Raw genomic sequence first — 13845 nt, forward strand, 5'->3', positions numbered from 1 at the left:
GTCAACTTGAATTTTTGTATAATGCATCCTTAAAAGAAATACTGAGTTTTGAAGAGAACCCCCTCTACACACTGACAGGGGAGGGAGGAATTCCAGGCATGTGGTGAAGACACGAGTAGTGCTCAGAGTGTACTCTGTTCTTGTCTCTGCCACAGATTCACTGTGTACCTCAAGGCAAATCATTTAAATCTCTCCACACCTTAGTTCCCCATCTGTTGAGGTGAATAATAATATGTCCTAATTATAGAGTAAAGTCTTCAAGTCAGAGACTGTCTTTTTTATGTTTAGGCACAGCACCTGGCATAGGGAGACCCTGATGAAGGCATGTGGGGTGTGTTAAACAATACTGTAATACAAAGTTTGATGTACCAAGTGTTGTTTCTAATCCCTTAATTATAGATGTTCCACAAAGGGAAGCACCAAAGTAGCACCCCAGACATGCTCAGACTTACCACTCCCTGCCTATGTCTTTTTAAGGGTGAAGTTATATGTTACACTTGGGTCATACTAAATCTGAGGAATGTTAAGTGGTATCAACATTAGTACATGCTATAAGCAGTTGCACATGAAGGGTTAATACCATTTCTTGCCTGCACAGCTCTGACTTGTCACGAAAGGGTTGGCAAGCAGGGGGTTGGCTAGGAACAGGATACCTGGGCTGTACTCCTGATCGGGGGTTGTGGAAGGACTAGGAGCAGTGCATTCTGGGATGCTGGAGGACTGCAAATTGCTCATTTGATCTCTGTGGAGTAGGCTGAAGTTACCCGAACAGCATGAGCTGGGTAGCACCACCCAGAGTTAACCCTCTCTTGAAGTGGCATAACTTAGAGGCACTGAGGGCATTTATACACATGCTTGGTGTTGGTGGTGGTGGTGGGGGTCTAGTTAGAGTGGCTCCAAGAGTCATGCTAATTAAAGAGCCTGGAACACCTCGTGTACCAGCATTCCCACACTTAAAAATAGTGGAGGGGACGCTTTAACTAAAGCTTGTTGAATGAGCTTTAGTTAAAGTGCTTCCGATGCGCTGTAATTACAGTGTGTCAGAGCAACCTCACTGCTTGTGTACAGGCACTCTCAGAGAGCCATTAGTATGAGTTATCAAGGTTTAACAAGCAGATGCTTGCATTTTAAATGCCCTTAATATGGTCTAACTTTACCCTAAACTTCTGAGTCAGCTGCGTGCATTAGTTACAGCTACGTTCCTACTCTTGCTGCCCCCTGGTTTTCAAGCTTGGGGAAGAATATAACTTGCCCTCAGAGCAGTGCAGGCAAATGATATCATCACCCTAGTGCTTGGGACAGGAAGAGCAACTGACCTGCAAGTGTTTCTAATATGCTACAAGCTGTCAATAGCGCAAGTCAAAACAAAAAATGATTTTTTCATTATCTGCTTAAATTAAAGGAATCTTACTATCTAGTAAGCAGAGCTTCAGAATCATGGCATGTTCTAGCAGTAGCTCAACAGAAGTTGCAGATGGCAATCAGCTTTTCACAACCCTTGCTTTCAACAGCAGCCTCTGATATTTTCACCCTTGTTATTTTTAGAGCAAAGCTATTACCTCTTTTGGCTGCAGAAAATCCATGTGGCTTACAAGAACTATATTTCTATGAGAGAAGCAGCAAAAGAAGGACAAATAGGAAATACTGTACTAGGAAGGCAAATGGAAAATGCACCACCTATTTGGATGCCACCATTACAGCCTTGTAAGGACCAGACTAGCAGAATGACCCTATCTTTTTAAACGTATTTTGGAGAGCCATTTTCTATTATTTTTTGTTCTAGCTCCACCAGAAATTATGGGTTTGGGTGAAATCCGTGGTCTGTGTTGTGCAGGAAGTCAGACTAGGTGATATTAATATCTTCCTGTGTTCATTATTTCCATTAGAAGTAGGATCATAGGACAGGATAAGGAAAGTAGGGCATCTGGAAGGGACCTTATCAGGTCATTTAAAAGTGCCCCCTGCTCAAGGGGGGTATACTGCATATTCCATGGGTCAGATTCTGCTACCCCTGATTGCAGAGAATAGTACTCTACCTCTTCAAATAGTTCAATCCAAACTAGTGTGTAAGGGTAGCAGCATATGTTACAGGATATGTCAAAATATAAAGGTCAAGGTCCTCTAAGGCCTCACTGACCTTTGGGTTAGTTTAGCTGAAGTAGAGCAGTTTCTGTAGACAATGACTCAGGGAAGTGATATACCCAGGATCACAATATAGATATACCTTCTACGCCACAGTCTGAATAGCCACAGCACTTCCTTGTGTGTCACTGGGTACAGAAGCTGCTCTGCCCCACGTACACTAGCCCAAAGGTCAATCAAGCCTTAGAGGACCTTTCTATGCTTATTTTTTTTCCATAGAAATAGACCTCCTCCAGTTTCCTTTCAAATGTAGACTTTGTTTGTTCACTGAAAGCTTTGGAAAGCTGAGTCCTAGGGAAAGGTGTCTGATGAAAAAACACATCCAAAATCCAAATCAAGCTCTTTCCTCCTTTTTTTCCTACCACCTTTAAAACTAGAATAACATATATATAGGTGAATACTCTTGACCATCCCAAATCTCCTTAAAAACTCTTTCACAACTCCTGCTCTCAGTAAAAGGCAGCAGCAACTTTACTGGATTTTAAGAAGCTTTTGCAAACTCAAAGGACATCTAGTGGCCACATCTCATATCACACATTTAATAGTCAACTTCAGGGTCTTACATTATTCAGGGAAAATCCCATTGTTTTGCTACCTGATAGACATGTTCATAATATTACTGTGTGCAACAGTAATATGGAACTTACACTAATTTAGTATCAGATCTTAATCTAACTCCATTTCAGAAAGCTGAATGCCAAAATCTAGAAATTGCTGTGCTTTTGCTATGTCAAATCCTAAAATAAACAATGGCTAGAAAAATCACCACCTACTCACAGGGATTTTGTTAAAACATGTGTATTGAGATATATTAAATAAAGTTTGAAGAGGTCTGTTGTGGCTTGATTTTTACTTATATAACATGATATTTCTATGCAAACTGCAAATAAATAAGTGGTACTACATTTCCTTGCTATAGTGTTCTCCAAACTATTGAATTCTTATATTTGTAGCAGAAAGCCCCCTTTTCCTCTTGCCTGCATTTGCTCTCCCCTCTTTAAATATGTTTTTCTTCTTCTACCTTTTCTTCCTTCCTCTTTCTTTCACTTTAAGATAAGGAATTGTGTTTTAAAATTTGTATGTGTGCATTTTGTATTTCCCTGTGTATTTTGGTATTTTTATCTATTTGTGTGCCATGGCATTTGTAGCTTATATTTTATACTCCTCACCTTTCAACTATAAATGTGTTTAGTACCAATGTTAACAAGGGCAGGAGATAAACTGCCGCTTCCCTGTATCAGGCTGGCCTCTGAAAGAGCGAGTGAATCAGTGATTGAATGTGTATAACACTGTAGCAGCAGACAGCAATTAACACCTAAGGAAACTACAGATCAACCAATGGAAGAACTCAATAGAAGACAATGTAACAACCGGGAAATCTCTAAACCTCACTGATCAAGGGCTAAAAGCCCTGGCCTGAGTTAATCAATGCCGGGGACCAACTTTTGGGCTGAATATCTCCAGATCGACCGCTCCCAGAGCCCTATTCAAAATTCATCAATGAACTCCCAAACTTGCACGTACATGTGGACGACCCCTGGGGCTGACAGATGCCAGCCAGTAGCCACCGAGGGGGAAGTCCCATGAGGGTCAATGACCCCTGGATTGGGCAAACCTGAAAACTGGGGAGTCACCAAAGTCTACCAAGGACAGATAAAAAGCAGTGAAAAGTGACCCTCAGCAGCGCCCTCTTGATCTCCAACTTGACCAGCACCCAACCTGTCCAGCCAGAAGAACCAGCTGGCGACCCCCTTCTGGAAGATAATACCACGCTGAAAGAAGCCTCAACAGCAGACTCTAGCACCTATGGGACAGGTATACCTGACTCTTGTAGCTTGCTACTGTGTGTGTGTGTGTGCGCGCGCGCGTGTGTGGGGACCAGCCCCAAGGTTTATGATTTAACTTCATTACAGTGTTTCAATCTGCCTAATAAACCAGAATTTTAAGGATCCCGAGTTGGACATTCGTAGCCAACATATTCATTTCCCCCAGAATTTTGTCTTATTATATTTAATGAAAGAAAAATCTCCTGTAATCTTTGCCTTTAAGGATTTACTGTTTTAAGGTGATAACAACAATAATATTGTTGTTGTTATTTTTCCTGTTACAGTATTACATACTACTACTAACAAAATTCAGGGGTGGGCAAAATGTGGCCCGCAGTCCAGATGCGGCCTGCCAGGCCATTCTATCCAGCCCGTGGGGCCCCTAAAACATTTAGAAAATTAATGTTTCTCTTCCCCTGGCTGCCTGACACGCGGCCCTCGATGGCTTGCCAAAACTCAGTAAGCGGACCTCCGCCTGAAATAATTGCCCACCCCTGTGACTAGTTTATGGTCTATAGAAATGCCAAATGTTAACTTCGGCATTTAACGTGAAATATCTATATCCATATTATGGAGGTAATGAAAAATTTTATTTTCAGAAGTGATGCACATCCATGCTCTTATTTAAATGATTAGGAACTTCTGTTGCTCAGCCTGACCATGATCCATAGCTTAAAGTCATTGAAAAGATTTCCTTCAACTTCAGTGTACTTTGGATCCTAGCCCCTAACTTTGTAGGCCCAAGCTCAAATGAGCTTTAGTTAAAGCACCCTCACTGCCATTTTGAAGCATGGATGTTGAATACACAAGACACTGTGGGCGTTTTAATTAGAGCGGCTCCCAAGAGCTGCTTTAATGAAGGTTCCCCCACCCCAGATAATGTCTAAAGATGTCCTAAGGGTACGTACACACATACTCAACTGACTTAAAATAAGGTGACTTAACTAAGTCAATTTAAGTTAAGCCACATTAGACCACACACACTTACAGTTCCTTGACATGGTGATGGCCGTCTTGTGAGCTAAATCAACTTAACTAATGTGACTCATACACCTCAGACGTGTATTATCTTGTGCTGCATTTAAGTTGACTCTGCTCCACATAGGTGTGTGCACTCTGACAGTTAAGTTGATTTAAAAAAGCTAAGTCGGCTTAACTGTCAGAAAGTTAGCATGTGTATATGCACCCTAAGGTGCCAACCTGCCCTGCCTTCTGCCTGATTTTAGACTAACATCACTAATGTATTGGCCCCCTGCGAGATCAAATGGGGCAGCTGACGCCAATCTTCTAAATGATTACTTTGCATCAGTTTTCTACCTACCCAAGGGGGTCATACTGTCAGACAGGACGTAAAGCAACCAGAACTCGGGAGATGGGCCCACAACTGATGTAGATCAACTGAGAGAACACCTTGAGAGGCTTGACATCCATAAGTCCGCAGGCCCGGACAGATTACACCCCAGAGTCTTAAAAGAGCTGGCAGACATCATAGCACGCCCTATGGCCAAGATATTTGAAAGCTCGTGAGGTCGCAGCTGGAGTACTGCATCCAGTTTTGGGCCCCCCACTTCAGGTGAGATGTGGATAAGCTCAAGAGAGTCCAGAGGAGAGCCACCCATTTGATCAAAGGCCAAGAGAGCAAGCCTTACATGGAGAGGCTGAGGGACATGAGACTCTTCAGCCAGGCAAGGAGAAGGCTCAGGGTGTACTTGGTGGCTGCCTATAAGTATATAAGGGGGGTGCATCAGGATCTGGGAGAACAGTTGTGTACCAGGGCTCCCCAAGGGATAACTAGGTCTAACGGCCACACACTTCTAGAAGGCCAATTCAGACTCGATACAAGGAAAAACTTCTTTACAGTTTGAGTGTCCAAGGTCTGGAACAGACTCCCCCTGGAGGTGGTGCAAGCACCTACTCTGGACTCATTCAAAAGGCATTTGGAGTTTACCTTGCTGGGATCATCTGATCCCTGCAGACTTCCTGCCTCTGGCAGGGAGGCTGGATTTGATGATCTCACAAGGTCCCTTCCAGACACTAATGTCTATGAAATCTATGAAATGTCCTTTCTGAACTCCCCAGAAGTAGTGGATTCTCAGCCCCTCTAACATCAGTCATTAGGTATTAAAAGCTGGGAACTAAGAAACCAAATATCCAAAATGAGAACCCACTTGTACAAAAAATGAGCCAGCTGGCATAATCTATAACTTAGTGGACCTTGGGTCAGACCTCAAGAACTATATTTAGAAAGGTATTAAGCAACCAAAGATACAGACATGCATCTAGTGGGGTTAACAAAAGTGCCTAAAGAGGTTAGGTCCTTGATTCCTATGTTAGTCATCTTTTTAGGGACTCTCCCCAGGGGCCAAGAAGCTACAGCAAAAGCAGAACTTAGGTTCCCAACTGCTACTGTTCCTGGCCAAGTCTGAAGTGTAGGTGTCACTGGGATTCACAGAACCTGCATTTAGCTGGAACCAAGAGTCCCACACTCATAAATGTCAGGAAGTGAAGTCCCACTGAAGGGTACATTTCTGTCTCTGAGCACATGCAGAACTGCTTACATCTACCTCATGCATAAGTGACATCAGTACCCACAAGCTAGGCCTTTCTCCCACCTATTTTACCTGCTGGGCTTAGTCCTTTAGATAAGCACAGAGCATGTCTACCCCAAAAAGCTAAGGGTATGCGGAGATGGTAGTGTTCCCCTCCAATACCCTGCTACTTACAGCACTCCTCAGGAGAAAGAAGATACCTGACTAAAATTTCCTTTTTTCCTGATTTGAAGCAAGGATTTTAACCCCAAATCTTTCATTTATTGGGACATGGTCCTAACTACTGGCCTGCAGGGTTTCCAAGCATAGATTTCTCTTAATCCCTCCCGTTAACACAGTTCCACTCTATGTAAATAGGTAAATATTCACTGGAACATGAATTCAACCCTGACAGTTCCATCTCCCAGCTGAGTGCTCAAGGCTTTACACCAAAGAATTATTTTCTCTTTCCCTCTGTGGCTTTATAATTAATATTTAACCCTTTCCCCTCTCAGCATTTCTACTGATTATTTTAGCTTCTTCCTCAGCCTGCTGATTTTTGTGGATCTTGTTTTTTAGGCACCTAACTCTCCTGTGCAACATGTTGGTAGACTGGGAGCCTAAGGCAGGGCTGAGAATTTCAGTACACAGCAGGCACCTGAGCTATGTCTTCCTTGAGAACCTAGCTGCAGAGCAAACAACATAATTTGTTTTTTCTCTTTCAGATCTGTGCCATAGCCAATAACTCATGGACAGTACAGTACAGAGGTACAGTAGTCCATAGGTATTATCATAGATACTTTATAGCTCCCAATGTCTTCATGATAAGGTTAAGTTTTACATAGGCAGATACTATTAGACTTACAAATATAACATGTGGCATGAAAATCTAGCATCATGGATATCAACAAAGAGCTGAGAAGAGCATATGGACTTAGATTGTTATCTTAAATTATTTATTTGTTACATTATTACATACATCCTCCTTAGCATATTTCTATATCAAATGTATTTTATCAATTGAATGCTGCAAAAAAAAAAAAAAAAGGAAAAAAAAAAGAAAAGGATAACATAGGTACAGTGCATTGCTTTGGTAGTTTTCAGGGAATAGGGAGAAAAGATTTAACAGATACTAAAATACATTCAGAAGAAATGTATTTAGTTCAAAGAGAAAAATCTGACAAATATCAGATTCGATACTTATGCACTAACTCATATGCATCGAAGTCAAAATATAGAATATGTGTGGGATGTCCATTTTCTACCATTTGACTATTTTTGCATCTGTTTTGGTATGTACCAATCATCTTTTCTAGAGGCTGCTTTGATATTCATAGATTCATAGATGTTAGGGCCGGAAGGGACCTCAATAGATCATCGAGTCCGACCCCCTGCATAAGCAGGAAAGAGTGCTGGGTCTAGATGACCCCAGCTAGATACTCATCTAACCTCCTCTTGAAGACCCCCAGGGTAGGGGAGAGCACCACCTCCCTTGGGAGCCCGTTCCAGACCTTGGCCACTCCAACTGTGAAGAAATTCTTCCTAATGTCTAGTCTAAATCTGCTCTCTGCTAGCTTGTGGCCATTATTTCTTGTAACCCCTGGGGGCGCCTTGGTGAATAAATACTCACCAATTCCCTTCTGTGCCCCCGTGATGAACTTATAGGCAGCCACAAGGTCGCCTCTCAACCTTCTCTTGCGGAGGCTGAAAAGGTCCAGTTTCTCTAGTCTCTCCTCGTAGGGCTTGGTCTGCAGGCCCTTAACCATACGAGTGGCCCTTCTCTGGACCCTCTCCAGGTTATTCGCATCCCTCTTGAATTGCAGCGCCCAGAATTGCACGCAGTACTCCAACTGTGGTCTGACCAGCGCCCGATAGAGGGGAAGTATCACCTCCTTGGACCTATTTGTCATGCATCTGCTGATGCACGATAAAGTGCCATTGGCTCTTCTGATGGCTTTGTCACACCGCCGGCTCATGTTCATCTTGGAGTCCACTAGGACTCCAAGATCCCTTTCCACTTCCGTGCCACCCAGCAGGCTAGGCTGTAGGTGTGCTGGACATTTTTCCTCCCTAGGTGCAGCACTTCGCATTTCTCCTTGTTGAACTGCATTCTGTTGTTTTCTGCCCACTTGTCTAACCTGACCAGGTCTGCTTGCAGCTGTTCCCTGTCCTCCGGCGTGTCCACTTCTCCCCATAGCTTTGTGTCATCCGCAAACTTGGACAGAGTACATTTCACTCCCTCATCCAAGTCGCTAATGAAGACATTAAAGAGCATCGGTCCAAGGACCGAGCCCTGCGGGACCCCACTGCCCACACCCTTCTAGGTCGAAACCGACCAATCCACCATGACTCTCTGGGTGCGACCTTCTAGCCAATTCACCACCCACCGGACTGTGTAGTCATCCAAGTCACAGCCTCTTAACTTGTTCACCAGTATGGGGTGGGATACCGTATCGAAGGCCTTCCTGAAGTCTAAGTATACGACATCCACCCCTCCTCCTGTGTCCAGGCGTTTCGTAACCTGGTCATAAAAAGAGACTAGATTGGTCAGGCATGATCTGCCTGCCACGAACCTGTGCTGGTTTCCCCTCAGCATAATTTGTCCTGCCGGGCTCTCGCAAATGTGAGCCTTGATAATTTTTTCAAAGACTTTGCCAAGGATGGAGGTGAGACTGACTGGCCTATAGTTGCCCGGGTCCTCCTTCCTCCCCTTCTTGAAATGGCGGACCACATTGGCCCTTTTCCAGTCCTCCGGGACTTGGCCCGTGCACCACGAGCGTTCGAATATTCCCGCCAGTGGCTCTGCAATGATGTCGGCCAGTGCCTTCAGCACCCTCGGATGGAGCTCATCCGGGCCTGCCCACTTAAAGGCATCCAGTTCTTCCAAGTGACTCTGCACCATCTCAGGGTCTACGCATGGAAGTCTGGCACCTTGCTGCTGCCTCTCTACAACCCCAGTGAGAGACTTGTTGTGCCCCTCGCTTAGGAACACTGAGGCAAAGAACTTGTTGAGGAGTTCAGCCTTGTCTCCCCTGTCTGTCACCAATTGTTTCTGCCCATTTAGCAGGGGTCCTATTCCTCCCTGGGCCTTCCTTTTACTCCCTATATATCTAAAAAACAATTTCTTGTTGTCCTTTACTTGGGATGCCATCCTCAGCTCCATGGTAGCTTTGTCCCGTCTAACTGCCTCCCTACAAGCACGAGCAGAGGAGGTATATTTGTCTTTGGTGATCTCTCCCTGTTTCCACTTTTTATGTGCCCCCCTTAGGCTGCCCTGGATTTCTGTTGTCAGTCAGGGAAGCCTCCTGGCCCCTTTCCCTCTTTTACCTCACACAGGGATCGTCTTGCTTTGTGCCCGAAGGATCGTTTCCTTAAGGCACAGCCACCCTTCTTGGGCTCCCATCACTTCAAAACTCCTACTCTGCAGTGTGTCCTTGACTAATCGCCTGAGTTCATTGAAATCAGCTTTCCTAAAGTCTAGCACTTTCACCCTACTAGTTACCTTACCCACTCGACGTCTTATGGTGAATTCTATTATTAGGTGATCACTGTCCCCCAGATGGCTACCGATCTGGATGTCCCCTACCATGTCATCCTCCGTTGCCAATACCAGATCCAGTATGGCATTCCCCCTAGTGGGATCATGTACCTCCTGTGTCAGGTGGAGGTCCTGTACACAGGTTAGAAACCTGTGAGCGGTGGGACTTTGCCGTCTGTGTCTCCCAGCAGATGTCTGGGTAGTTTAGGTCCCCCATGACTACCGCCTCTTTAGCTTTTATGGTCTCCGAGAGCTGCCTCAAGAGCCCCGAATCTATTTCTTCCCCTTGATGTGGGGGCCTGTAGCAGACCCCTATCACCAAATCCCTTTCTCCTTGCCCCCCATGTAGCCTAACCCACAATCCTTCTACTTCCTCATCCTTGGATTCCGTCTTGATGAGGGTCGATGTATACTGCTCATTGACATAGAGCGCAACCCCTCCCCCCTTTTTCCCCAGCCTGTCCTTTCTGTACAATCTATAACCCTCTATAACCCTCAAAATGTACCGCCCAGTCGTGGGATGAATCCCACCAGGTTTCTGTTAGCCCTACTAAGTCATATTATCACACCAGGAGCCGCTGTTATAAACAGTATAAAAAGTTATTTTTATGAGCATGCAAACAATGTTTGGTCTTTGAAGAAATGGTGTATTCTTGTTAATTTTGTGATGTGTTTCCTTTTGTGGAAGCAGTTGCAAACAGAAGGACAATCTGGTCTCTGTCAAATAGGACCTCCATAATTACAGTCAACTCTTGCTGCCTAAGAATGTAGCACTGGTGGGTATCCATATATATGTTATCTGGCTACCTCTCTTCAAGGACTGGTATGCATAGTGTAAAAAAAAATAAAAAATACTTAGGCTCTTTGTTTTTCCTCCACAGGAAATTAACCTGCAATACCCAGCAACTGTTCAGCAGTGGGACAACAATAAGATGCATATGTACAGAATGATCTTGTCCTAATGATTCTCAAACACCAGACTATATTTTTCAAAATATTTAGGAGTTTCTTTAATCAATGAAAAAAAAAGTCTTCTACTGTAATTAAATTAATGATTTTAAATAAATTGTAATAAAAATGCAGATGTCAACCTAACTTTATTTTTCCTCATGTACTGATTAAATACTGATTAAGACAGTTCCAGCCACAGTTGCATTAAAGGAAGTTTGATTTGGATGTCTTAAAAGAAGAATAAAATTTGACAAGAGAAGAAAAGAAACCACAAAGAACATGCTGAACAGTATAGGTTTTCCAGAAGGGTCAGAATAGGCATTGCCCTTGGGTGATTTAGGAACGGTACATCCTGTTTCTGTACAGGGGATTAGACCAGATGACCCTTAAAATCCCTCCCTGCCTTATGATTCTAGGTGGGTAAATATGATTGCTAAGTTAATCTTTTTCTAGGTTAAAGATCTGTTTCACTACTGTGTCACTCCAGTTTTTACAGTAGCATAGCTCCACTGAAAACTGTGACATTGCCTCAGCCTAAAACAGCAGTAATGCCAAGCTTTATGACCTAGGATTCCATGATGAATTTATAGCTAGCCTAACTATGTGTATGCCACAAGTAAGTGAAATACTCCAACATGAACATGCAGAATAGAATTTAATCAAACTACACTAGATCATCCTGCTGCAGAAATCTCTACTCATCTTACAAATAGCTTGTGTGACTATGTTTTGCACAGCCAGCTGGAATGGCTCTGTAAGCTGACTCAGCTGCATTGATCTGTGTAGGCCTGATATCATATCATGGCCACTGATGTCAAGGGATCTTCTTTCACTGACTCAGCCCTTGGTGACTTCAACAACTTTTCCAAGTACTTGCAAACACAATAGTTCCCATCTTTCAAATACCTCCACCCAGGACAGGGACAATCCTATTTCCTTTTCCACAGAGCCTTGGACTTTTAAAAATGTTTTTCTTCATAACCAACTCTCAAACAGTTATCATATAAAAAGGGAAGGTATAAAAGCAACATACTGGGAGGTGGTTGTGTAGCAAGGTTTCAAAGTCCGAACATTGGTAAGAGTGATCAAGTCTACACTGGCATTGTCTTTGTCTTCAAAATTCTCAGCACCAATACAGCCACTATTTGAACAAAAAGGAAAAGCAAAGACATGTACATTATCCATAAGATATCTGGTTGAGACAACTGGGCCGTACTCTGCACTCCAAGATTACAGTTATTTATTTAAAGTCATCCACAGGAAGAAAAAAAATGGAGACAAACTATCCTATATCTACACACATCCCAAGATGAAGACACATACACACTGTACTAGCAGCATATAATTAAAGATAACTTAATTACATATGCATAGTGATGATTTTCAGGGAAGCAGGCAATAATGTGACAAACATCTGTCCTCTCCGTTTAGTCCTGTATCTGTTATGCTATGCTAGAGTAAGATATGTTTGCAAAGAAGACACAAAGGAGCCTGATTCTCAGTTTACAGTATTGTAAATCAGGACAAATGCTACTGACGTCTGCTGCATTACACCAGCTTAATCAGAGGACAGTTAGACTCACTGGGGATAGCCACACAATGACAGCATGTCCCAACAGAGATGGTGCTGAACAGCTCCCCTCTCTGCTCCTAGTTGCATGCTCCAAACATGGGAATACACTTGTAAAGACCCTGTAGCACATTACACTTAGGACATGTTTTATTTAGATTGTAATAAGTCTTACTGTGAGTTAGAAAGTTTTCTCAGCAGTTGCACAGTAATGCTTACCATGATCTAAATAAAACACATTTTATTTAGATTACGAGCCCTTGAAGACTCCAATGTGCTGTGGTGTGCTGCAGAAGATGGGAGCTGGATGTCTCTCCCGGCCCCGGCACCATATCAGAGCCTTAACTGGAGCTGTAGGACCTTATGAGGTCTCAAGATAAGCCATGGAGTGATGTCCCTGGAACATCTTCACCAGTCTATTTGTGCACTTGGAGCATGTAAGCAGAGCCTGATTGGGAATGTCTTTGCAGGGACAAGTTGCTGTCAGGTTGTGGATATGTCCATTGCCTCAAGAAAAAATCTGTAAAAGCAGATCACATCTTATAGTCAAGCTACAAGCCTGCAGGGGAAAAAAAACCAGGCTGAACTAAATCAAAATTGCAAAATGGATGATATAGCAAAAAACTTTACTTACGTGTAGAGAGGGATGTGCTGAGTGCGAGAGCTTGGGCTTACACTGGTAAGAATAAAATACAAAACAAATTAGTTACATCTTTCTTTCCTCAGTAAGTTACAGACTACTATGTTAAGCAGACTTTATGCAGCTGACAGGAAAAAAAAAGAGAGAGCTACTGAGAGATACGTTTTTGAGGACTTGCAAACATGGCAGAGGGAAGTCAGAGCTTTGATTTTGAGAGGATGCATAGGAAAGGAACAGAAAAGGATTTTTGCAGGGGGTTTGGCTCACATTTTTGCCAATGTTTAGCAGGTACAGCCCCAGCTTTCCAAAGCCCAGCTCAGGTGTCTGGTCTTTCAGTCAATTCTATGGAATGATTCAGGGACATAACAGTTGAGGCTTGCATCCCAGGCAAAACCTTTTGGGAGGGAAGTGGGGCTGAGGTTCGAAGAGCTTGAGGAAGGTGGGGGACAGCTGGCTTATTTCCAAGCTAGTTTTCATGTTTAACTCTTCTGAAAAACCCTGACTTTTTAATCAAAATATTGTGATATCCTGAGTTACAGTATATTTGTGAAGTGAACAGGAGTCACCATTAACTCAGATGATCAGCAAACATGTTATTTATATAACTTCATACCTGAAAAATCAAACTATGTCATAAACAGAACAGAATC

General features: G+C 43.2%; 1 protein-coding gene across 1 annotated transcript in view; it reads right to left on the bottom strand.

Annotated features, from left to right (window-relative positions):
* Positions 1-13845, bottom strand: part of SPMIP7 (sperm microtubule inner protein 7) — a 47760-nt gene that overhangs the window by 14520 nt on the left and 19395 nt on the right. Inside the window, exons 6-7 of the mRNA XM_019483853.1 lie at positions 13190-13231; positions 12019-12126 (exon numbers count right to left, since the gene is read on the bottom strand). Coding sequence (XP_019339398.1) covers positions 12019-12126; positions 13190-13231 — 150 coding nt within the window. The remainder of the gene's footprint in view (positions 1-12018; positions 12127-13189; positions 13232-13845) is intronic.

This window comes from Alligator mississippiensis, chromosome 5 (assembly GCF_030867095.1).
Source record: "Alligator mississippiensis isolate rAllMis1 chromosome 5, rAllMis1, whole genome shotgun sequence".
In the NCBI taxonomy this organism is placed as follows: domain Eukaryota; kingdom Metazoa; phylum Chordata; order Crocodylia; family Alligatoridae; genus Alligator; species Alligator mississippiensis.